The sequence below is a fragment of the Diabrotica virgifera genome, chromosome 9 (genome assembly GCF_917563875.1).
Source record: "Diabrotica virgifera virgifera chromosome 9, PGI_DIABVI_V3a".
NCBI lineage: Eukaryota > Metazoa > Arthropoda > Insecta > Coleoptera > Chrysomelidae > Diabrotica > Diabrotica virgifera.
The window spans coordinates 210,564,658-210,592,238 of record NC_065451.1 but is presented as its reverse complement, the minus strand read 5'-3'; the positions used below and the strand labels follow the sequence as shown (position 1 = coordinate 210,592,238).

Here is a 27,581-nt window from a genome sequence, read left to right as displayed (position 1 = left end):
AAGCAGAGAAACGAAATCTCTAACTGACACTGACAGACGTCATGTCTCACTAAAATACATTTTAAGAATACACATACCTTCAATCGTATGTTCCTCTCTACCTTAGAGGATTACTGGATTACGGATGGTATTTAGAATTGCGTATTTCATATCTTGTCTCGTTGGCTTTGTTGGTTGCTGAGATCAGCCAATCATAATCAAATAATGATTATTAAAATCCAAGGTTGTTGAGCTTTTCTCCTATGTTCATTTCTTAATTTTATTTAATTTCAAGCACAAGAAATCCTGTAAACAAAGTTATAATCATTATTTTGATTATGCACAGGTAATTATTCAGTGTTTAGTTTGCCGGACAGTGTTGTTTTTGTGTTAAGGGTGTGCTTGTTGTTTGAAAATCAATAATCAACTTTTAAGTTGATGGTCAGTGCACTTTATTTATATCAATAAAAATTTTATATCAATTGTGAAGGAAATAATTATCATGTTTATTGGTTTGAGATTTGAAAATACGATAAAAATAGATCCAAAGATGCATTTATTCACATGTAAACATTAAACTGAATGCCAGACATTTTTTTTCCATTTTCATAAGTTGTGTGCAATTAAAATTAATAGAGAGAAGATAGAATATTAAGCGAAATCACATTAAAATGTAAGGAATATCACGTTTTTAGGATAAATTGAGTAATTTATTTATTTATTTATTAACGGGATAAACCCAATACATACAAAATACAATAAAGCAGAGCTTTCCTCATAATAATGAAAATATAAAAATTTGATACAGGTAAAACTACAACAATAAAACACAAACATTAAAAAATAAAAAAGAATATAAATTATTTTCAAATGATGAAAACAACTGAATCGATTACAACAGTTAAATCTATTTAATTTTTTTTAATTCAAAATTCAAGAAGCTCCAATTCTTGTTTATAGAGGAAATTGAAGAACCAAACAGATCTATTAGATGACTAAACTTGTTTCCATACAGGGTCAATCTACTAATTGGTGCATATTGACCATAATTTGTGAGAAAATATCTTTGATTAGATATCTTAATTCTCTCTTTCTTTAAGTGCTCCCAAGTCCCAATTCGAGGTTTGATATCATTATCATTATTTTTACTCTTTCTACCGCTGCTCTGAAGAATTCTATAGAACTGAATTTAAACCAGTCCCTTAAATTTTCCAACCATAATACTCTCTTTCTTCCTATACTCCTTTCTTCTATCTTTCTCTGTATTATCAGTCTTAGAATTTCATATCATTGTTCCCTCATTACATGTCTCAGATATTATAACTTTCTTTTTTTATCATGTTTATTATTTCATTTTCTTTGCCCATTTCTTTGTACAGTACAACCTGCCATATCCGGACAGTTCTACCATCCGCATCTACCGAGAAAGGCAGTTGGACAATGCACCATCTCATCCCGACCCAAAATAACTAAAAGATGACGAAATAAAGTGTCTTTTTTTGCCTCCAAATGTGACATCCTTCTGTCAGCCTTTGGATCAAGGTGTTATAAAATCTATAAAACATGTCTATTGATGTAATTTAGACTGCATTGATTGCTGGAATGTATAAAGGAGAACACGTTACAGAGACTCTAAAAGAAGTGGTCTTGATATCCAGATTTTTTCATAACTGGATCAGTAGGTTGCCACATTGATCTGGATGTGGCAGGTTTTACTGTATTTCAAATGACTGAAGCTTGTTTATGTATTCTTGCTTCAATGTCCAGCTTTCAAGTCCATAATATATTATCGAACACACTTATGGCCGCTTTCACCAACGACAAATAGTAGTTTATTCTATGAAGAAAGTTATTCGACCAATAAACTGACATTTCTTCATTTTACTAACGCCAAATAAAACTTATTTTATTTATTTATTAAGTAACTATTTACTCTTTGAATAAATTTGCAAGTTAATCTCCCTGTAAATATCTATAAGAAAGTAAATTCGTCAGTTTAACTTTAAATCATCAAAATTATATAGATATATGTAACAGCGCTACAGGCCTTACAGCGCTATAGGCCTATATTCTTCCACTTTTTCCGGTCCTTCACTTGTTCTCTCCAGTCTCTTGTACCCATTTCTTCTATGTCAGTCCGGACGGCATCCAACCACTTCCTTTGTGGTCTCCCTCTTCTTTTCTTCCCTTGTTCTCCTGCTAACAAAACTCTTTCTTGTGGCATTCGTGAAACATGCCCAACCATCTAACTCTCTGTGCCCTGATTTTCTGTGTTATTTTGGGTCTCTTATATATCTGCATTAGCTCCTGGTTTGTTCTTCTGTGCCATTCCCTGTTAGTTTCCTTGATACCACCAAAAACTTTTCTCAAGATTTTCCTCTCCCAAATCTCTAGCTTTTTTTCTTGTTTCTGGAAATTGCAGAAAGGAATTGCAGAATATATTTAAGTCATTTAGAGAATTCGCAAGTCTAAGGGCTGGTTGTTCGAACGCTAATCAAAACTGATCATTATCAAATATTCAATTACAATTATATTTGATTAAGCCTACTTCTGACAGATGTCGCATTTTGAGGTTATGTTGACTGATTTATTTTATTATTTTGGTTTTAATTTAAAATAAAACATAATTAAACTCTTTCTGATGTTAATTTCTTGTTTTTACGTACAAATCAATAATAATAATAAGCAATTTTTAATAATTTAAGAGCTGCGGCTATATTTTAATTACTGTTTTACCTACAATCAATAACTGATTAGTGTTTTACATGTATTTTTCATGTCGCGATTTGATTCCCATCAAGAAAATTGATTACAATAAATGATTGATTATAATCAACTTCTTGATTAGCGTTCGAACAACCGGCCCTTAGTGTTTGTGCTAAAAAATTGTTGTAAGTATAGTTATATCTATGGAAGCTTATGTGAAAAGTTTGGGTTTGTCTTGTTGACCGAGTAGGTACAAAAATACTAATTTTTGACAGAAGATCGGGACAGCTACTATTACCATTAATAATGTTGAATAAGATTGTCAGATCTTTTCTTTTTCTACGAGTTTCTAATGAAGTAATATTCAATAATAATTCAATATCCATGTAGCTACGATATATATGTTGTTTAAAAGCTACGTATCTAAGAAAGGTATGCTGAACTCTATCAAGTTTATTTTTATGAACCAGATAATATGGAGACCACACAAAGAAACAAAAATCAAGATGAGATCTAATGAGGGAGCAATATAAAATTGTCATTGAATTTATATCTGTGAAATCACGAGATGTTCTTTTAATGAAAACTATCATGTCTTTCCTGATATTCTTCTATTTTTGCACATTGTTCTTTTAACCATTCTTCTTTGGCCTGCTTATTTTTGTACTTTATTGGTTTATCCACCTTTTGTACATCTGATTATCTTTTTTTTTCTGTTGTTGTCTGTCTTCCATTAAATCTAAACTTTCGTCTGTCATCCATTGCTTCTTTGGTATTTTAAACAATGTATTGGCTATAACATAATTATTGTTTTGGTAAAATTCGACAAGCCTATCACCCCTTTTATTTCTGCTGCCTAGACTGTATCCTCCTGTACATTCTTCTACTTTTTCTTCCCCAACCTTTGCCTTAAAATATCCCATTATAATTGTAACATCCTGTGTTTTAATGGATTTTAATGAGTACCTTGGATCCATTCTGCAATTCCTTGGATAGATTTAAAAACCATTTGTTGAGCATACAAATATAACTAGATGTTAATGATATAATTTCTATCAGCAATTTTTAAGCTTAAACTTTGTTTGTTTTTTATATCATAATGTTCTTTGTGTTGACACTGTTTATGTTTTTGCTTTTGTCTTTGTAATATTTTTTTTTTGTAATAATCTTTTCTGAATTGGGCTTGCCTGTATAAACTCGTGTAAACGAATATGTTTACTCTCTATTGATCTTTATCTAATCATATCTATTTTCTTTTAGACAATGCGGATGATATTTTGTCTTTGTTAAACATTAGCTCACAATAGGTAGCAGAAGTAGGAAGTTCAGTTCCAGAGGCGTTATGACGAGACCACCAAATGAGAATTTACCAACCGTCAAATTGGTAGTAGTTGGAGATGGAGGTGTTGGTAAAAGTGCCATCACCATTCAATTTTTCCAGAAGCTTTTTGTTACTGACTATGATCCTACTATAGAAGACAGTTACCTGCAGCATGTCGAAGTTGATGGACAGTGGTGCATGCTGGATGGTAAGAGTTTTCTATTTTTTGTATTAGGTATTCATGTATTTTCGTACTTTTTGTGTATTTTTTATGCTCCTAGTATTATTCTTGTATATTTTTGTATTTTCGTTGTATTTTCGTGTATTTTTTATATTTCGTCTATTTTCCTAGTAGTTTTCGTGTATTTTTGGTGTTAATTGTGTAATTTTTGTATTTTTCGAAGTATTTTCCATGTATTCGTGTAATTTTCGTATTTTTTATCTATTTTCATATTTTTCGTGTATATTTCGTGGATTTTTGGTATTATTGGCGTAATTTTCGTATTTTTGGTGTATTTTTCACATTTTCCGCGTATTTTTGGGTTTTTGGTGTAATTTTCGTATTTTTCGTGAATTTTTTCGTATTATGTCTATTTATTGAGCATTTTTCTTGTATATTTGGTATTATTCGTGTACTTTTTCATATTTTTTGTGTATTTTTCATATATATTTCGTGTATTTTTCATATTTTGAATATTATGGAGTATTTTGATAAGTTTTAAGCATTGTTTAATTTTTAGTGCTCGATACTGCAGGACAAGAGGAATTCAGTGCAATGAGAGAACAGTACATGAGAAAAGGAGATGGATTTCTATTGGTTTATTCAGTGACTGACAAAAACAGCTATGAAAATATCACACATTTTCATACCCAAATTTTACGTGTCAAAGATAGGTGAGTCTTTAGTACCTAATGTCCAAAATAGAAGTTATTTGCTCAATTATATGAAAAATTTATGCGAATAAAAAATTATTCTATTCTATTCTAGAAGTGATTCAAAATTCATTAAATGGAACAAAAAAATAATGTGTGTGTACTTTGTACGCACGTAAGAAGTTATACTTCTATTATATGATTTAAACGAAATTAATTTACTTTTTATTTATATTTTGTTTAAATATTAAACTAATTTATACTTACTACTTCTCAAACATTTTTATTAGAACAGTGCCAAAAATTAAAATAATAAAAGAATAAAACACACACAAACACATTAAACAAGTCACAAATGATGTCTGAAAATTAATTGTCGAAATTTTTTTTAACTAAATACGTATTTTCTGAAAATACAATTATATAATAAATATACTTACAATCATAAAATGTATTAAAAAAAAACAAAAAAGAAAGTTTCTATTGGGGCTCGAACCAGCGCTGATAAGAGCGGTTGGTATTGGAATTCACTCGCCTTCTCCGCTTAGCCGCGGACACTATGTGTCATTATTTACGAAGATCGACTAACTAAACGGATTAAACTTGTGATATTTTGATATTTTGAAAATTGATCAAATTATTTTAATTTTGAATTGAAATGATTTAGAATTGAAAAAATACAACAAAACATAGAGCAAAAAACCAATATATTAGGTGAATATTGATAGAAATTTTGATGGTAATCAAATTATATAAATAAACGTATTACATACTATGTATTTTGGCAGATCAAATAGGTAGGTTTATACCCATGATACATTAACAATTATTACGTACCTGTTGCTTTTAAAAACTATTTAAAAGTCACTACAATATTATAAACTTTTTTGTTTCTGTCCTCCCAACAATAAAACTAATATATTATACATTTGTTTACCTTTACCTCCAAACCACAGCTGCCATATCGGATAATTTTTGACATGTCATTTGAACATCCAATCAGAACAAAGTTATAATGCGCATGCGCCGGGCTGATAGGTTTTAACATATAAAAAAATCACCCTCTATCGCCGGTAAAGAAGTATAACTTCAAAAAATCAAACGAAGTATAATATCAAAATTGTATTTTTCACGAAGTATTGTTTTTTTAATGTTTAATTGCCTCTATAGGACGACTGCTGTACAAGAATCTACTATAGAATTATTATTCACAACAAATTAACTGTTAATACACAGGCTATCCAGAAAATATGTTACGTTCTGGAGTAGAAAAAAAAACAAGTACAAGAAAAATATTTTATTATATACATTTGAAAGAGACTCTCAAATAGTATTTTTCTACATAATCTCCCAACAAATTCAGACACTTACCATAACGGTGAACTAGCATTGAAATACCATTGTCAAAAAATTCCGCCACTTGAGATTTCAACCTGGTGTTCAATGCTGTCCCATAGCCTCGCATCGTCACCAAAGCCGTGTTGCAAGCCAGGTCTTTATTTCTCTAAACAGGTGGTAGTCGCTAGGTGCAAGATCCGGACTATACAGCGGATGAGGAAACACCTCCCACTTGAATTGAAGAGAGAAGTTCATCAGTCACAATGCTTGGCCGTCCACTTTATTCTTCATTGTGCTTATTGGTTCGGCCATTTTTGAATTGAATCCACCATTGACGCACTCCACGTTCAGTAATCACATTGATCCCATTAACAGCACAAATTTCGCGATAAATTTCAATTGGTTTGTTCTTTTTAGCCAACATGAACCGTATTATAGCACCTCACAACTGGCGGGGTTTTCGATCGCGGCACACATTTCAAACAGCTGTTGTAAAATAACGAGAAGAGACAGTGACTTCGAGCTAGCAAGGCTGGACAGCTACTGAATGAAGGTACGCCACAATGCTAACGTGGCTGAGCTAGCCCCGCCCCTAGCGGTTACAGATCAAATGGTAACGAAATTTCTGGGTAGCCCTCGTATATCTAAAACTGAATAAAAAACAAGTAGCAGTCACTGAAAACATTTTAAAATATTTTACATGTCAAAAATAGGCTAGTTTTATTTAGTAGTGAAATGTTGTCTTTATATTGGCTGACGTTTTCGTTTTAGGGACACCTACCCCATGTTACTAGTTGCCAATAAGGTAGATCTTGTACATTTAAGAAAAGTGACTGAAGAACAAGGAAGGGATTTAGCTCACAGGCTAGGAATCCCCTACATCGAGACCAGTGCTAAAGATCCACCTCTTAATATAGACGCTACTTTTCACGAGGTAAGTTTCTTTCATTTATTTTATCTACTACTACATGTCGGTTTATAACGTTCTTTACCGTTTTCCGGCTTCCAATCGCCACTTCGTCTAGTTGTTTCCATGGGTACTCTTCTATGTTTGTGTCTCTCAGCTCGTTGTATATTTCATCGCTCCAACTTTTTCTCGGTCTACCTATCATTTTCTCCTTCTGGTTGTTATTTTAGTATTCCTTTTGGTAGGTATTCGTTGTTCATCCATTCTTTATATATGTCCGAACCAGATAAGTTGTTTTGTTGATAAGTCATCCGTGATTGTTGAATTAATTCCCATTATTTCTCTAATGCGTTCGTTGGTAATCCCTTCTCTTCTAGATATTCTTGTTACTTTTCTCCAAAAATCCATTTCTGTTGCTCTCAGAGTTGCCAGTGTTCTTTTTTTCAGTGGCCATACCTCGCAGCTGTATATAGTGATACTTTTCAGTATAGTCTCATATCCACCTCTTATTTTCTTTGCTGATGGATTGTTTCCATTCATCATTGTTGAACATTGTATTGGCTTTTCTACCTGCTGTATTTCTTTCTCTTATGCCTTTGTCTAATGTTTCATCATGAGATATTGATACCTAGATATTAATTTGTAGTTGTGGCAGTGCTTTGTCGTGATCATGTCAGCTAATAGCCCGATCAGGGAATACAAAATTTTACGAAAACCTCCAAAAAAATAAAGGAACGATGAAAATTTGGGAATAGGTAGTTGAAATTGTCTATTATTATATAAGAAAAAGTTTACAATTCTACATCCCCTCCATTTTACAAAAGTTGTAAAATACTTTGGTGAAAAATATTTTCTCGGGTGTGAAAAAATATACGTTCAAAATAAGTCCGGAATTGGATAAAATGACTAATTCTAAGCAACTTTTGTTCTATAGAGTTTTTTCGCTAAGTCAATACTTTTCGAGTTATTTGAGAGTGAATATGTTCATTTTTAACAAAACAAAAACATGTTTTTCCACGGTTTTTCGCAGCTAACTCAAAAAGTAAGTATTCTAGAGAAAAAAATATTCTTCGTAAAAATATAGCTTATAAAAAATTGAAAAAAATCAAAAGTAGGTTCTTCTTCGTCAAATTCCAAATCGAATATTTCAATGTGAAATAACCAAAAAACAGAGCACTTTTCGGGAAAGTTCATTACAACTTTTTTAAAGTGTTTAAAAAAAGTTATATTTTTGTTTAAAAAAAAAAACTTCTAACATTAAAAATAAGTGAGTTATTATTAATTAGCTCAAATATTATTAGCTCAAAATATTATTGGTTCCTTTTATTTTTTGGTACAAAAATCGCGAAATTCACTCCCTAATTAGCTTCCCAAATAAAATTAATCGTTACCGCTTCACAAGTTACTTTACTTGTATTGTTTATATTATCTATAAGTTTCATTGGTTCAAAGTGCTCATTTTTGAAAAAAATTGGGTTTAAAATAAAACATTTTTTTTTTAATTTTGAAAAAAAAAATGGAATTGTTCATGGAATTAACTTAAAAATTATTAGTAATACCAAAAATCTTAAGTAATAAAATGTACTTTTTGCTTTTTTGAATATTTTTGCTTTTTTGTTTTGTTAGACAAAAATTGGTTATGCTATGGCTGTTCAAAATTTGACTAAACTCGTGATTAGTTACTCGTTCAAGCCATTTTAACTACAGCTTTTTCAAAAATAAGCACTTTGAACCGATGACATTTACAGATCATATAAATAATACATAAGCAAAGTAACTTGTGAAGTGATAATGATAAAATTTATTTGTGATGGTAATTAAGGGGTGATTTTCGCGATTTTTTTACCAAAAAATAAAAGGGACCAACAATATTTTGAGCATAACTCACTTACTTTTAATGTTACAAGTTTTTTAAAAAAACAAAAATAAACCTTTTTTTAAACACTTTAAAAAAGTTGAAATGAATTTTCCCCGAAAATTGCTCCGTTTTTGGGTTATTTTACATTGAAATGTTCGATTTGGAATTTGAAGAAGAACCTACATTTCATTAGCTACAACTCTGCTTCTACTGGGTCTACAGACCTCAAGCATACATACACCATTTTTTTCAGTTTTTTAAAATAAGCTATATTTTTGCTTGATATTTGATATTTGCTATATATTGCTAAAATAAGAATATTTTTTTCGCTCAAATACTTACTTTTTGAGTTATCTCCGAAAAACCGTCCAAAAACATGTTTTTTTCTGTTAAAAATGAACATATTCACTTGCAAATAACTCAAAAAGTATAGACTTAGAATAAAAAGTGCTTAGAATTAGTTATTTTATCCAATTTCGGACTTATTTTGAATGTACATTTTTCATCTTCGAGAGGGGGTATTCCCCTCCATTTTTGTAAAATTGTAAAGTGTAGAGTTTGTAGAAGAGGGTGTAGAATTTTAAACTTTTTCTTATATAATAATAGACAATTTCAACTACCTATTCCCAAATTTTTATCCTTCCTTTATTTTTTTTTGGGGTCAGATTATTCTTTGATCGGGCTATATGAGATCCTTTTGTTGTCCTGCAATGCAGATGTATTCGGTTTTCTTTTTATTCACTTCTAGATCCCATATATCATACTCTTCAATTAATTTTGGGTCCTTATTTAATATTACTTGATCATCTGCAAAGTTGAAATATACCACAGTGTTGGTCAAAGGTATCCCTATTATTCTACATTTTTGTTTCCATCTTTTTAAAACACTTTCAATATGTATTTCAAATAAAGTGGGGGACAGGCAACATCCTTGCTTCAATCCCTTTGATGTTACAAATCCTGTTGTTATTTGTGGCCCTGTTTTTATTATTGTTATGGGTTGATTATACAGTACTTTAACAGCTTTTATTAATTCTATATTAATATTCTGTTTTCCATTGATTGCCACAGTTTCTTCAGTGGAACGCTAACATAGGTTTTTCATAGGTCGACAAACAACATTATGAATCTCTTGATTCTGTGCTATCCTTTTTTTTATTATTTGGGTCAAGGAAAAAATTTGGTCAATAGTGGATTGACCCGTACGAAATCCTGCTTGTTCTTCTGCTTCAGAATCAAAATATTCTTTCTTGGTCCCATTCTTCAAAACCTTCCCATATATTCTACTCATAGATCCAGTTACAGCTATTCCTCGGTAACATTTATTTTATATTTATTTCATGTCTGAAATTTATTCTTCTTCATGTGCCTTGTCCGTTGCGGACGTTGGCTATCATCATAGCAATTTTAATTTTCTTTAAGGCGTTTCTGAACAACTCAATCGATATTATCCAAACCATTGGCGTAATTTTTGAAGCCATGAGTGTCTTCTTCCGGATCCGCGTTTGCTCTCTATTTTACCCTGTATTATCAGTTGAGCCCACGATGTACGATATGTTATTCATTCTGGTTATTATTCTCTCTCTTGTCGTTTTCCCATTTCTAAGGATCGTGATTTCTTCCAATATTCCTAACAATTTTTTTCCATTGGTCTCTATCTTCAGCTGCTCTAATAGCTTCGCAGTATGAGTTTCCAACTTAATTCTTAATTTGGTTGGAACATCTAGTTGGTAATCGTTCTCTTGATCTTCTCCTCGGAACGTTTCCAGAAACACTTAATCTCTCCAAACTATCTTCACCTCTGCGAACCACGTGACCGAAGAATTGCAGAATTCGTTGCAGACATATTGTGGACAGCCTTTTTTTAATCTCGAGTTGGTTTAGAATGGAAACGTTTGTTATATGAGCTGCCCAAGGTATGCGCAGCATTCTTCTCCAGCACCACTTCTCCAAGGCATCAATTTTTTGGCGCTCGCGTGCGCGAAGAGTCGAAGTGTCTGCCGCGTATAGAAATATTGAGAACACATGGGCATTCACCAGATTGATACTTTGAGAGATATATCTGTCTTTTCAAACTTTAGTTAGGCGACTCATCGCATTTTTTGCCATACCTATTCGCGGTGTGCAAGTACTTGGAAGGGAAACGAGAAACGACCGTGCGCGAGTCGCGGAGAATATTGCAACTATCTTAAATAATTCATATTGTCAATTGAAATTGTCAAATTGACGTATATTTCATACCTTCTGTCATTGAGGCAGAAAAATTATATATTGCTCCACAATATTGATATGATATGCAATTATTATATAAAGGTAAATTTAATTAATTGTATTTTGCTTGCAGTACTGCGTTTTAATAACTAATTTTATTTACTACATACAATTGTTTACGTTTGCATAGCATAACCTGCATCTTATTTTTTCTTCTTATTATTTTTTTGGACTATGGCCTTGACAATTATCCAGCAACCAGGACTAATATATATATATAGTTTAGCTCTCCAGGCCTAGAAGGCCCATGGCTTGGTTTACTATTCCTTTCCAATCTCTCCTATTTGCTGCTTTATTTTTCCAATTTGTGATTTTCAGTTCTTCTATGTCTTTTTCAACATCTTTCTTCCATCTGGTTTTCGGTCTACCTTTCTTCTTCTTTCCTCCTATTCCTCCCGTTAGTATTTTTTTGGGAAGTCTCGTGTTTGGCATCCTTTGGATATGTCCCAACCATCTCAGTCTTTGTGATTTTACGATCCCTACTATGTTTGGTTCACCATACATCCTCTCCAATTCCACATTTGGTCTTCTTATCCACATTCCATTCCATATCTTTCCGCCAAATATTTTTCTTAGGACTTTTCTTTCCCATACTTTAAGCATGACTTGCTCGGATTTGTTCATCGTCCATGTTTCACTGGCATACAAGACTATAGGTCTTATCACTGTCTTGTATATTCTTATCTTAGCCCCTCTAGATATGTTCTTATTTCTCAATAAGTTGTTTAGAGCAAAGATACAACGATTACCAGCCATAATTCTCGCTTGGATTTCTTCTTTTATATTTGGTCTCCTAGTGAATGTCGCTCCTAGATATTGGAATCTCTCTACTTCCTCGAATTTATATATTTTTGCCTCTGTGTTTATTGTCAGGTATTGTCCTTGTGTGTATTCTCGTTTTGTCCATTCCATATATTTAGTCTTTTCTTCGTTTATGTATATCCCTTTCTTTCTTCCTGTCGCCTCTAGTCTTTTTAGTATTTCTTGTAATTCTTGTTTGCTTCTGGCTATCATTACTATGTCATCAGCGAATGCCAAGCATTGGTGTTTTCGTTGGTATACAAGTCCTGTCCTGTTAATTTCGGCTTCTCTGATGACTATTTCAAGAAGGATACTAAACAACAGTGATGACAGTGGGTCTCCTTGTCGTACCCCTTCACCGACCCTAAACTTATCTGTTTCCTTTCCATTTATTTTAACCCTGTTCTCTGTTTCTCTGAGTGTAACTTTTACCATCTTTATTAATTTTTTACTAATTCCAATTTCACATAGTGCTTTGTATATTTCTTTTCGCTTAACTCTGTCAAAAGCTTGTTTAAAGTCAATGAATAGGGCCATTGTAGATTTTCCGTATTCGTAGCTTTCCGCTTGTATCTCACGCAGCAGGAAAATTTGATCCACCGTGCTGCGTCCTCTTCTGAATCCACATTGATATTCTCCTATGTCATTATCTATCTTTTGTGTTATCTTGTCTTTTATATGTACTGCAAGTATTTTATATGCAACGTTTAGTAGGGCTACTCCCCTGTAATTATGGCATAAACTTTTGTCGCCTTTTTTGTGAATTGGACACAGTGTGGCTTCAGTCCATTCTTTTGGTATGTGTTCTTGTTCCCAAATTTCTTTTATCAGCTTTTCCAAATGCTTAATTAGTACTGGTCCTCCATATTTAAACATTTCAGCTGTTATTTCATCCTTACCTGGGCTCTTGTTTTTCTTTAGTTTTTCTATTATTTCTTTTATTTCTTTTTCATTAGGCGGTCTTTCCTGCATTTCTTCTTGATCAATATTTTCATTCGGTCCTTCTTCTTCTTCTTCTGCATATTCTGTTGTGGGAATTTCATTTAGAAGCTCTTCGAAGTATTCTCTCCATCTGCTCAGTATTTCTTCGTCGCTTACTAAATTCCTTCCATTTTTGCTTTTGTAGTGTACAGGTTTTCTTTGGAACCCCTTTTTCTCATTTTTTACTCCTTGATATAAGTTCCTGACTTCTCCATTTTTATAGTTTTCTTCTATGCATTTCAATTTATCTTCGTTGTACTTTCTTTTCTTTACTCTTATGATTCTTTTAGTTCGTTTTCTTTGTTCGTTGTATTGTATCTCCATCTCTGGTGTTTTCACTTGCATCATTTTGAGTCAACTTATTTCTTTCATCCAGTTCTATTTTACATTCTTCATCAAACCATTCTTTGAATCCATCTTTTATATTTCTATTACTGACTTGCGCTGCTTTGGTCATACATACTTTTATTTGCGTCCATTTTTGTTCGATGTTTTCATTTTCTGCAATATTTTCCAGTTCTCTAGTGACTAGTCTTTCATATTTACTTTGTTCTTCTTCTGACAGTAGTCTAATAGGTTTAGTTACTTTGTACCTTTTTTTCTGTTGATTTCTAAGAACTGGTATAACCTGTTTAAGTTGTATTCCGACTATAAAGTGATCTGTGTCTGCATCCGGTCCTCTATATGTTCTTATGTTCTTTATACATTTTTCCATGTCTTTTTCGATGAGCACATGATCTATTTGATTTATGGTTTTTCCATCTGGTGATCTCCATGTTCCTTGATATATTCTTTTGTGTTGAAAGTACGTGCTCATAACGATCATGTTTTTTTCTTTTGCAAAATCTATTAAGAGGTGACCATTTTCATTCGTTGTTTCATGCAGACTATATTTTCCTATGGTGGGTGTGTATATTTCTTCTTTTCCTATTTTGGCATTAGCATCACCTAGTACTATTTTTATATCGTATTTGGGAATATTTTCGAATACTGTATCTATTTGTATTCGAAGGACTAATATAATTGGCCAATATAATTAAAAGTGCGAATAAAAGTACAGAGCGTAGAAATAGAGGTCGCTTTGCCGAACTTGCACGGTCCCAATACGTCTCCGAACTTCTGCTTCACAATTACCATCGTTAGTTATACTAGACACGAGATAGACAAAGGTGTTTACTATCTGGTATTCCTGTAACATGTCAGTCAGTTGAATAGTGTCGAATCTGTTGACCACCATTATTTTTGTCTTAGCTTTATTGATTTTCAGACCAACTTTATTGCTTTCATACTCAACTCTTCGCAGGAGATCAAACATTTCTTGGTCATTTGCTGCTTTAAGTGTAGTGTCATCAGAAAATCTTACATTGGAGATTTTTCTACCAGCTACTGTTAATCCACTGGCACATAAATGTTAAATAAGTCAGGTGACACACGCATTCTTGTCTAACACCTCCCTAGGTCTTGAATTGGTTTGAGAACTTCTGATCTAGTCTTACTGTTGCTATATTAAGTGTCAATTGTACAATGTAATTAAGGTTATTATTGTAGGTAGTAAGAATTATACGAAATCAACCCCAAAATGAAAACGACAAACGAAAAAAGAAGAAACTCCAGAAGTTGGGCAAGTGCATATTATTATAAGTATCTGTTGATTTTTGAGAGCTTTTTATCTTATTTTTAGGATATAAATATATAAGCTTTAATGTTATACAAATGTTCAATGTTGAATGTATTGTAACAGAACGTTTTTTTTATTAACCGCAACTAAAGTGTCTTTTTTAGAGGTATAGAACTTTAAAATGGAATAAAACAACGATGCTTTTTTTTAAATTGACTTGAAATTGACTTATTCGAAAGATAGTCTTTTGGTCAGCCAAGTCAATAAAATTCAAAGTAATATTAAAATAAAACTGTTATTGAGACCAATTTTCTGGTAACGCCTTCGCGGTTTTTATAATTTACAAACCATACGAATACTGAGGCAAAGAAGGCTAGAGGGATCTTTAAATTGCATCTCACTTCCTTCCTGCCCAGCGTGGCAAAAATTCCAACGAAATTCCACGAAATAATATTTTGGCATTATATATGTATTGTATTGCTCTGTATTTTCTCTCTGTTATGAGATTGATCAGCATATTCTTATTTCGATTAATTAATTAATTAATTTAATTATTACTTATGGAAACAAAACAAAAATTAAATAAAACTTTCCAATAAAATTTTCAGGACTAAATTATATTAATGTATTACCTTTAGTTTGTGGCTTCTAGTATCTCTAGTTGCTTACTCATCCAGGACAGAACAGGTCAAATAAATATACTCAATGTTATATAAATTCTATAAATATTATTTATTTATCCAATATACCATAAATATAAGATTTAAATGTATGCTAAAACTCAATTTTGTTGCAACTATTTCTTATCTTATAAATTAATCTTTAATTCTGCTATCTCCTTTTTTAACAAAATTTTTATTTAAATAAGTCGTTAGACTGTTCTTAATATTATATATATAAAAACAAAATTTACTTTTCACCTTTTAAATAGATTACTTATTTCTTCTTTGAATTTATGAATGACTAAATGATGCTGTAGAACTGTTCAATAAAATATTAAACAAATATGGTATGTGATATAAAACAACTCTCTCCTTTTCACAAATAATCTGACTAACCTTTTTTTTCTTTACTTCTCTTGGATTGTGTAGTCCTCGTTTCTCCCACACGTTCTCTTCGGATGCTGCGACGATCGTTCTCGTCCAAACTGCTTCACAAATAAACAACAGCACTCGCTCGAAATCTCTCCTCAGTTTTCTCTCTCTGCTCGATATCTTGTGCAATTTGATATCAACCGGCTACTCGTTCCAGACAGAAACAGGAATCTCTTCGGACACAAGGAGATTTAACTTCTCAACTCGAGCAACGATTTCGTTTCAACACGATTCTACTTACATGGCCGCTAACTTCACCACCTTACACAGACTTCTTACTTTTCAAAACTGGACTGCTTTCTCTAGATCTTTATTACACAGTGCCCCTTTTTTCCTCCTCAAAATGAGATTCAAACACTCTATTCTCCCTCCATCCGTCTCTCTCGCCAATCACAAAAACATCCTCTCTACACATTACATTTCATTACTTTCATTTCTTAAGAACAAATTATTTTTGTATACAACTTTTCCGTTTCGTCAAATTCCAGGAGATACCAAAATTACTTTTTTGTTTCTACAGGCTATAAAAAAACGATGTTCTAAAACTCAACAATTGTGTTTACCGTCTTTCCTTCTATGAAGCATTTATAAACGTCCTATTGTTCACTTCAAAGCGACTACATGTACTTTCCAATCCGACCGTATTAATTGTATAAGTCCGTTCATAGAATCATTAATACTGAACGATTTTCACTTTCCACGAAACACTGCTTATTGACTAAATTTGACTTTATTTGACATAAATTAATTTTCTAAATTTTCCCATAAAAATTATATAACAGTATTTAAATATGATTCCTGGCATATGACCGCCACAGCTGGCTCTGACGTAGTCTAATCTGGAGGTCCAATTTTCGATGACTTTTTCCAACATTTGTGGCCGTATATCGGCAATAACGCGGCGAATATTTTGCTCCAATTGGTCAATCGTTTCAGGTATATCGGCGTAGACTAGCGATGTTGAATTATACGATCTTGGTGGCCAATTCACAAGTACGAATCGTGAAACTATGCGGTTACCAAACGTTTCCTTCAATAAATCATGTGGCACGAGCTGTGTGACATATGTCCATATATAAACCACATGTCCTGTACATCGTGGTTGTTCAATTGAGGAATGAAAAAGTCAGTAATCATGGCTCTAAAGCGGTCACCATTGACTGTAACGTTCTGGCCAGCATCGTTTTTGAAGAAGTACGGACCAATGATTCCACCTGCCCATAAAGCACACCAAACAGTCAGTTTTTCTGGTGTAATCATGTCTCAACATACACTTGAGGATTATCTTCACTCCAAATACGGCACTAGGAAGCAGTAGAAGAACTAACTGCGGGAATAAAAGTAAATGGCAATCACTAGGTTTGTTCCAACTCGATACAAAACCGTTCTTGAACGGTTACGAGTATGCGCAGTAACGAAAAATGTGTTACTGCGCATAATTATTCGTTATTGCGCATGCGCGTAACGATTCAAGAACAGTTTTGTATGGAGTTGGAACAAACGTAATAATATACGGTTTGCCGACACCATTTTATTAGCAGAATGTCTTGAAGATTTACAACAAAGGGTTGACAGAGTGGTAGAAATCAGCGAAGAAAACGGACTGTCCCTAAACACAAAAAAGACAAAATTTATAGTAATAAAAAAGCCCAAAAGCGCCAAGAAAGCATAACAATACATGGACAACAAATTAAAAAAAAAAGAATGAGTGTGTACTTTGTACGCACGTAAGAAGTTATACTTCTATTATATAATTTCAACGAAATAAATATACTTTCGAACAGTTTATTTATATTTTATTTAAAGATTAAACTAATTCCTAGTACTTTCCAAAAATGTTTATTAAAACAATACCAAAAATTAAAAAAAAAATAGAAAACACTCGGATTCGAACCGGGGACCTCTTGATCTCCAGTCGAACGCTCTACCACTGAGCTATACTCCTTTTGTTTGTGCGGGTGCGGACTACAAGATTTCTCGATATAGTGCCAAATAGACCAAGTGAAGTATAAAAATACTTTAAATATTACTTATTATCTTATTCCCGAGGTAGACAAATCCAAAGATACAAAAATTATAATAAATATATTTACTAAAACACTAATATATTTTTTTCACACCTTTTTTGGACTAATACATACATAGCTTTAAACATTTAGCAATGAACTCCATACTGTCTGTGTGCGCATGCGCGCAGAATAATAAAAATTCACTCCCAATCGCGCCTAAAGAAGAATAACTTCATAACTTCAAAATAACATAATTTATGGTAATAAATAACATAATTTATGGTAATAACGAAAGCCCAACAGCGTCAAGAAAGCATAACAATATATGGAGAACAAATTAAAAAAGTGGAAAAATATGAATATCTGGGTACAATAATTAATGAAACTAATGAATACACAGAAGAGATTAAAGCAAGAATAGGACGTACAAGAAATGCTTTTAACAAACTGAAAAAAGTATTCTGTAGCAGGGATATTACAATTTCTTTAAAGATAAGACTTCTGAGATGCTACGTGTTCTCCGTATTGTTTTATGGCTTGGAAGTTTGGACATTAAAGAAAAATTTTTTGTGACAAATTAGAAGCCTTCGTGTTATGGGCCTACAGAAGGATATTAAGAATAAGTTGGGTGGATAGAGTCAGGAATGTCGAGGTGTTGAGAAGAATGGAAAAACAAAAAGAAGTTTTCAAAAAGAGATGATTTTCAAAATAAATTTGCACAATTTGGAAGCGTTGTTCAGGCGTCAGTTTATTCATGCAGAAATGTCAAACCAAACTAAACATAAATCACTTGACACCTGTCAAAATGGTCGCCAGTTAAAACAGTGTTGCCAACTTATATTTCTATACCTCTAAAAAAACAACCATTACTTTTACCAAAATCATGAAATGTAAAGGAAGTGATACTTTTAGGGCCGGTTGTTCGAACGCTAATCAACGATGATCATTATCAAATATTTAATTACTGTCACAACTGTCGAAGGTCAACTTTGATTGGGTTGCTGAAAACATAATTATTGATTAGAATTATGAAATTAGTTAATCAATTATGTTAATAATTGTTATGTTCATTGATTCACTGATCTCATAATTATAATCAATTATGTTTTCAGCAACCCAACCAAAGTTGACATTGACAGTTGTGACAGTAATTAAATATTTGATAGTGATCACTCTTGATTAGCGTTCCAACAACCGGCCCTATATGTCACAAATTTATAGCACAATGTTATATTTTAGTATATTTATTTTGGTAAGAGAATATTTTTCTACAGTGAAGCTGAAGAATTTCGATTTAAAGCCAGTCAGTTGTTTTTTTGGTAAGTGGAGACTGTTTTCAAGATTTAACAGGTTATAGATCAAGACCTCGATTTTTGACCCTTCACTTCGTTATCGAACGTATTCGCTTCGTATCTATTTAGTGTACAGATAGCGAATGATCGATAACGAAGCGAAGGGTCAAAAATTGAGGTCCAGGCAGTTTGTTTTGAATTGGGTAAATCGTATATTTTTTTTGGTTTAATCATTAGAACTATTATTAGCAATGATAATTTTATTATGCGGAGACTTCAAAAGATTAGATTAGGTTAAATAGTCCATCTTTTGAAGTGTCCGGCATAGTGAAATTAACATTTTGAATAATATTTAGAAGCGATTAAATGGATGAAATTAATGGTAAAATGGAACTACTGCAAAAATTAAAACTGGATCAAGGATATCTGAGGGATCTAAGGTCACGAAAGGATTCAAGCAGAGTGGCTGTATTTCGCCTACCCTGTTCAAAATTTATCTGGAACAAGCACTCGAGCTGTGGAAAAGAAAATGTAATGGTATGGGAACCCCTCTCAATGACACTATACACGTTTTGTTTCGCTGATGACCAAATTCTGATTGCTGCGGATCATGACGACTTGGGTTACATGACGCGGAAGCTAATAGAAGAATATAACAAATGATGTCTCAAAGTCAACATTAAGAAAACTGAAGCCATGTGTATTGGAGGGACAAAGCAGTCCATTACATTAGACGGTGGGGTAGCAATTAAACACTGATGAATACAAATACCTGGACAACCCTCACGGGTGGTACACGACAATCCTCACGTCATGACCTAAGTTCCTAATATTATAATTGCAATTTGTATAATTTATTACGATAGTAGCAAGTTCAAAGTATTGAACTCATTTGAAAGACTGCAAAGAAAGCACACGTCATTCTTAATGTATATATAGTACCTCACCATATATGGTCACTGTTTTTAACTATAACAGATATAGATAGGAAGGTCGAGTACCTGAGACATCGTTGTTGTCGTTGCACTCTCTAGCGCGTAGTCAGGGGATATAGTTACCGAGAAATGGGTTATCCCCGATATATCTCAAGGTCAACGTAATGTAATTGTACATTTAATTATATAAGAATAAAGTTTCTGTAAAAAGTTTCAGTTTGTTTGTTCGGGGTAGTGTCTTCGTCTAGCAACCCCTAACTTCACAGGCGTCGCGTCGGAGAACGCTATAAACCGATAGTAGTAGTAGTAAAAGCGATTAAAGCAAAAATGGGATCATACGATTTACCCAAATGTTCTTTCGAAATTTTTATAATCCTCCACTCATGTGACGTCATATTTTAGCGTAGTTCATTATATTATTAGCTCTAAAAACATCACTGGCAGAAATAACATTACAACGGAAGGTTTTACACTAATCGGAGCAAAAGAAAAGATATTTATATATGCATTATTTTTGATTTTAAGAATATTAGCCAAAGTTGCTCAATCTTTATATGTTTAAAAGCACAATTTTGGTTTTTAAATATTGTTAGCTCATGGGAGCCATGCAGCAATATTATGCTTAGATCGGTTCCATGACATCTCGTGACGCGACGGTTCGTAACTCGACAAATGGTAATGAACAATCCGTAACGGCGTCAGTTCGTAACGGCGACACTTCGTAAGGGTGACAGTTCGTAAATAACTATAAGATGGAGAAATACGGAAGAGAATAACGCAGACAAACAGAGCTTATTTGCCCTCTCCCATATATTTCGGTCTAAAAGTGTCCACCGAAATACAAAGATGAGAATCTATAAAACTTTAATTCGACCAATAACATGCTATGGCAGTGAAGCCTGGGTCTTGAAAGAAATATCCAAATACAAACTCGACACATTCGAAAGGAAAGTACTTAGGAGAATACTAGGACCTGTGAGGGAAAACGAAATCTTCAGAAGTCGATACAACAACGAGCTTTATCAACTTTATAAGGAAACAACCCTGTCAGACTTCATTAGAATACAAAGATTGCAATGGGACGGACATGTGATAGGAATGGGAGAGGATAGGCTACCAAAAAGAGCACTGAATGCTAGAATGCAGGGAAAGAGTGGAAAGCCAAGAAAGCGCTGTGAAGACACAGTAAACAGCGACGCACAAGCCCTTTTAGGAGTCCGTGTATGGAGAAGAGCAACCACAGACAAACAAGGGTGGAGGCAAAATATAAAGGAGGCCAAGGCTCAATTTGGACTGTAGCGCCGTAGAAAAAGAAGAATTTCAATTATTGTAACTGTAATAAAATTTAATTTCCACGTTAACAAAAATAAACAAAACAATCCAATTTTGCCGTTACGAAATGTACCGTTACGAATAAGTATAGTTACGAACTGTCGCCGTTACGATTTATGGGGTTACGAACTGTCGCGTTACGAGATGCCTTGTCACGGTTTAGATCGTATGGTTACGAAAAAGAGAAATATTTCTTTCGATCTTCTGGTTGAACTAGAGAGACAGTTGAAATTTATATGCTGTTTTTGTTGTTTTCAAAATGGTGTTATATAATATATTTCACTTGATGTGTTCAAATTTTGAAATCCCTGTAGAAGATTAGCTTGTGTTTTCTACGTATAGTATATACTTTTTGGATAACTGCGTATTGAGCCAATTAACGTTTTTTTTTCAACGAGTTCAATTCAAAAAAGACAACAAAATCTTTTAGTCTATGAGCCAGGGGCAGGTTGAGTATGTACTTTTATTTACCCTCGGTACCTTGACAGTTTTTGGTGCGTAGATTCGATTTTTCGAGGGTAACAGGCTGAAAACCTGTCAGATTATTTTATTCAGGAGGTTCTGACCAATAGAACGCTACAGAAATAAAAATTACAGCGATTATTGCATTCATAGGAGATTCTGACCAATAGAAAGCTGCAGAAATAAAAATTAAACTGAAAATTCCACACCTGTAATTTTGAACCAATCAAAATACGTTATTTTGACAGATCACCATGGCAACGGAGGTATTTTATCGGAAATTTTTTGCTCGTGGGGTACCCAACAGCGAATTATAGTGGAAATTTTTTGACGTTTACAATAACAGAACATTTTTGACAGACTGGTTTTTATTTGTTTACATAATTTAGTTTTGATTCATTTTCTATCACTTGTAGTTACTCAAAACTTATGTAAAATTGAAGAATATACTATTTTCTATCTTGAAATGGTATTCCCATGCAACTACAATGAGTAGAAATTACGAATTTGAAAGCCCAAATAATTGCTGACAAAGCTATGGCGCGCTATTAATCTGTTCATGCAGCTTCGGATTTTCAAATGCAAATTTGGTGTGGAATTTTCTTACCGAATACCACGCGAAGTCAAATTAATATCCGGAATTTTTTTTTGATCATGAATATTTTTAGAAAATTTCCCTCGTCTGCGACTCGGGAAATTTTCAAAATATTCATGATCTCAAAAAAATTTCCGGAAATAATTTGACCTCTAGTGGTATTATTAGTGATTATTTTTTGATGATCTTAACTTCTAATCGTATAGTAAGATATTTGATCACGTGTTTAATTCTGTCAAATCAGATTAAAATTATACTGAGAATTATCTACTGTAGAAAATTACCGATAGAATTGTTTTAAGTAGATTGTTTCTGTTTAATGGCAACCAGTTTACTAGTTTTGACAACTGTCACATTTAAGAAAATATCCATAATATACGTATTAAAAAATAATCTTACGAATATCACACGACAGTAAGAATAAATAAGAAAATAATGCTTCTTTTTTACTCAAATCTGGCCCTGCTCGAGCCCTGCGGGCTCTCGTGTCTATTTCCAGACAACAAATTTTCGAAAAAACTGTCGCATCATTTTCAATTTACTCTCACTCTCTTGTGATATTATACCTGATAATTTTTGATAATATCCCGTCGTCAAGTATATTGCGCCAAATGCCCTTCGTTGCTACGAAAAAATACATTCAGTGACATTAATGATAATTAATGTTTTAAAAATTTTAAAAGTGATGACTTTCAACCGTCAAATATTTATAACAACTGTGTGTTTAGTTGTACAAATTTGTACTTACATAAATAAATTACAATAAAATTTTGGTTTTGAACAATTTTATTCATGAAATAATCGCAACAAATTGCACTCGATCCCTAAAATTATTATCGAATTTTTGCCCTCGTGACACTTTGACATAATTTAAGTTAAAACTGTCAAAGTGTCGCTCGGTAAAAATTCGATAATTTTAGACCTCTTGTGCAATTACTACTGATAATTTTTGATAATATCCCGTCGTCAAGCATTACTACAGATGCCCTTCGTTACTACGCAAAAATGAACAATTCAGTGATATTAATGACAATTACAGTTTTACAACTTAGATTATTCGTTGAATGTTTAAACAATGTTTTTGCAATTTTAACGAATGTGCCAAGCACTCAATTTTCCCATTTTTTTCAGGAATTTTAAGTGAAAAACGTTGACTGGCTCGAGAAGTATCGTTTTTAATAACAAAAATGTGATTATATAGGACTTTTGTGCAAGTTTCCTTTAACGTTCTAATCCCAACGTATACCTATCTTGCTACAAAAACACGCTTACGTCATTCAAAATTTCTGACGTCAGAGCATTGCCAAAACATTAGAATGTGACTTTTCATCATGGCCATGTTTATTGTGCAGTGAGAAGGTAGGCATCATTACTTGTCAGAGATATTTTTCTTCAGATATAAACAATCTCGTGCTATAGACCTTTTCATTCACAGTCATTTGTTTCGAGCTTCTGTCATGTGTCACATAATATTAATATATTTACGACATACGTTATTGGTATATATACTCCATCTAATTTACTTACCGTTGCACGTCATCCGCGTCATAGCCCGAGACGTCACATGATATCAACACGAAATATTTAGGCGGTAGGTGTGTTCTTTTTTAGAATCACTTTGCTGAGTACACTGGCGTTACAGCCACTAGGCATATTTTATTATATACGCGTAGAAATAATATTTAAAGATTTCTATTAATGTTAACTTAAAGAAATACACAATAATATATTTCATTTAATTTGTATAAATGGATTATAAAGCGTTTTTATAAAACACATTTGTTCGGAATACATTGTAACTATAATCGAACGAAGGTGATTTTGGCATAAATTGGGTAACATTTATTTGACAGTTGCGGTGATGACACTTCATATTTGTTTATATTCTTTACTATAAGTATTTGTTTCATTATATTTACTGTTTTTATTATGTACTTTAATGTAAGATTATAACTTAATTCTTGCTTTCTATTTCTAAAGTTTTTATTTATTTACATTGAATATTAATTTGTTTTGCTGTATAATCCACTTCCGCAAAAATTGTGTGATGTATTTGATTTAAAATGAATTCAAGAAGTTTTTGTAACTGGGCAACAATGCCAACTTAGATCTCTAACGTAAATAATGACGTGCAACGGTAAGTAAATTAGACGGACTGTACAATAATACAAACCAAAGACGTATGACATAGATATATTAATATTATGTGACACATGACAGAAGCTCGAAACAAATGACAATCGATGAAAAGCCCTATACCTACAATATTTTACTAATTAGTAATAAATACTATTCAGTGCATGCATTAATTAGAATAAAGAATTATAGATATTATTTGTACAATAAACAAAAACAACAGGTAACCAAGCTATTATAGGGAGCTAAAACTCCTATTTAATCGATGTCTGCACAAGGCAGAAATACCTCACGATTGGAACGAGAGTATTACAATACTGTTATTCAAAAAAGGAGACAAAAGATACTTAAAAACTACTCTCACTACTCTCACAAATGTACAAACTCTTTATTAGAATTATAACCAATAGACTAACAAACAAAATGGACAGTTATAAGTCAGTTGAACAAGAAGGTTTCAGAAAAGGGTTTAGTAATACCATAGATCAACTCCTCACTATGAAAATATTGATAGAGAAGACAAACGAATACAACCTAGATTTATGTTTAGCCTTTGTAGACTATGAAATAGCGTTCGATAGTGTCGAGATATGGGCGATAGAAAAAGCTCTAAATAACAGCAGAATAGACTCCAGGTACAGGCTACTCTTACATGACATCTATAAAACAGCAACTATGATAGTCGAATAGGAAAACAAAACAAACAAAACTAATCCCATAGCAATCCGTAAGAGGCGTAAGACAAGGAGATGTAATATCCCCAAAACTCTTCACCTTAGCTCTGGAAGACGTCTTTAAAGAACTGGAATGGGAAGACATGGGCATCAACATAAACGGAAAGAAACTCAATCACCTCAGATATTGCGATGATGTTGTTCTTATTACAACCAACCAAGAAGAACTAGCCACAATGCTGACTCAACTAGCACAAGTATTGGAGAATACAGTCGAACCCGCTTATTGGAATAGCCTTTGTGCAAGGCAAAAATATTCTTATAACCGGGATATTCTAATAACCGATCATTGGTGGCTAGTCGAAATAAGTGTTACCGAATATACGTAATAATATTATTTACATACTATGCCAATGTGTAGTTTTACATACTATGCCAATATGTAGTTTTATTACATACTATGCCAATATGTATATCATATATGTACCTACATAATCAGTGTATGTAAATGGTTTTAGGTCTTTTTACGTCAATAATACAGTAGTGTAACTAGTACTTATTTATGTATGTGTTAAATACCAAATTACATTACATGTATGTGAATGAATACATTAGGTAATTAATATGAAATGTATGCAATATGTAGATATGTAAATATTTTCTTATTAAAATGCATATATAACAAAATTACTTTTTTTTTCTTGAGAAATTATTGGTAATTATAACTTTTTCGTTGTTAATCCGTGTGGTCATCCTTAATCCATTGGTTGAATAGAAGTTTTATTGGCGTCAAGAAATGGATTGTTACATTCTTGTTCTTTTCTCTTCTTTTCGAATTTAACAAAGCCATAATTCCATCTTGCAAACAAGTAGGTACTCTCTGAGTGAATTATAAATAAACTGCTTCTAACAATTTTATAACAGGCAACAGTGCCTTTGTGTAGACAAATAAAAATTATTTTATGACCCATGCATTTGTCGGCCTTGCTAAAGATCGAATTGGTATTCGTAACAAAGTAATAAATATTTATTACCCTAATAATATCTAATCCAGCACTACAAACAAGCCGTTGACGACAAACCATAATACCAAACATACATAATTTAAATTTTTCGTAAATTGTAAAAAAAAATATTCTTTGACCTGCAAAATATGCTAATAAGCGGTATTATCTAGTTAGATCCTATTCCAATAAACAGATAAATTTATTAAGGAGTAAATGGAAATGTTTCGGGAACTTCAATTTATATTCCATAAACCGGGATATTCCTATAACAGGGATTCTAATAAGCGGGTTCGACTGTATAGGATTAAAAATGAACATGAGCAAAACAAAAATCTCTATACAATGAACATAGCCATGATGAAAATTCTAATGTTTTGGCAATGCTCTGACGTCAGAAATATTGAATGACGTAAACCGTGTTTTTGTAGTAAAAAGGATATACTTCTGTCATCTGCGACGAGAAAAGAAATTTGTACGATACAATTTTGATATGTGAATTATTATCTAGGCCTAATTATATTTTTCATAATCGCATAATATGCGAACGGTACTAGTTTTTATTGAATCAAAATGGCGGCCATATATTTCAACGAATATTATGTTGTTGTTTATTGTTTTTATTTATTTACAGACATTATTGTACAATGTGTTAATGGATATTTAAAAACGCACGTTTATATATATAATTATTGTTTTAACCCCGATGATTTGAATATATACAATATTCGTCAAACTGTAGTTTTATTAAGGCTTTTGACAAAGTCAAACATTATCAGCTAATAGGATGCTTGCAAAAAAGAACCTGGATTCAAACGACATTAATACAATACGTGAACTCTACTGGAATCAAAATGCCTCTGTTAGAACCAAAATGAGTGATACTGAAACCATAAGCATCCAAAGAGGAGTTAGACAAGGTTGTATGTTATCACCATTATTATTCAACTTGTACTCAGAGGAAATAGGAAATTTTTGCACGAGCTCTAGATGAAGCACAAGCAGGAGTAAAAGTCAATGGAAAAATCGTGAAAAACATAGGTACGCCAATGATACAGTACTGGTTGCTGGCAGTAAAGAAGGACTACAAATTCTGTTAACCAAAGTAGTCCAAGAAGGAGAACTATATGGCCTTAAGGTGAATGTAAAAAAACTAAAACAATGGTAATTTCAAAAAAGCACACTCCGGTTATAAACATCCTAGTAAACAACAATCTCGTTGAACAAGTGAAAAAGTTTTAGTATCTAGGATGTTGGATACATGAAACCTTAGACCAAGAACAAGAGATTAAATGTAAAATAGAACAGGCAAGAAACACCTTCTTAAAGATGCGACAGTTGCTCACTGCCCGCATTCTTGATATGTTCCTACGATACCGCATGATAAAGTGTTAT

General features: G+C 32.6%; 1 protein-coding gene across 3 annotated transcripts; it reads left to right on the top strand.

The window, feature by feature from the left end:
* Window positions 1-158: 158 nt before the first annotated feature.
* On the top strand, window positions 159-26,922 carry LOC114334821 (ras-related protein M-Ras). Of its 3 annotated transcripts, none has more exons than XM_028284918.2 (5): window positions 159-325; window positions 3,946-4,214; window positions 4,747-4,900; window positions 6,989-7,151; window positions 14,584-26,922. In XM_028284918.2, exons 2-5 carry the CDS (start codon window positions 4,028-4,030, stop codon window positions 14,674-14,676), a joined length of 597 nt encoding a protein of 198 aa, XP_028140719.1. In that variant the 5' UTR covers window positions 159-325; window positions 3,946-4,027; the 3' UTR covers window positions 14,677-26,922. The 3 variants fall into 3 exon arrangements, with proteins under 3 accessions (XP_028140719.1, XP_028140720.1, XP_050518344.1); XM_028284919.2 differs by lacking the exon at window positions 159-325 and adding an exon at window positions 401-420; XM_050662387.1 differs by lacking the exon at window positions 159-325 and adding an exon at window positions 569-652.
* The last annotated feature ends 659 nt before the right edge of the window (window positions 26,923-27,581 follow it).

What these genes read in the sequence shown, in the direction of transcription:
- LOC114334821 (XM_028284918.2), top strand. Translation starts at nt 4,028, where the DNA reads ATGACGAGACCACCAAATGAGAATTTACCAACCGTCAAATTGGTAGTA. An exon ending in ATTTTACGTGTCAAAGATAG is followed by an intron (nt 4,901 to 6,988) that starts GTGAGTCTTTAG and finishes TTTTCGTTTTAG; the next exon opens with GGACACCTACCCCATGTTAC. An exon ending in TAGACGCTACTTTTCACGAG is followed by an intron (nt 7,152 to 14,583) that starts GTAAGTTTCTTT and finishes TTATTATTGTAG; the next exon opens with GTAGTAAGAATTATACGAAA.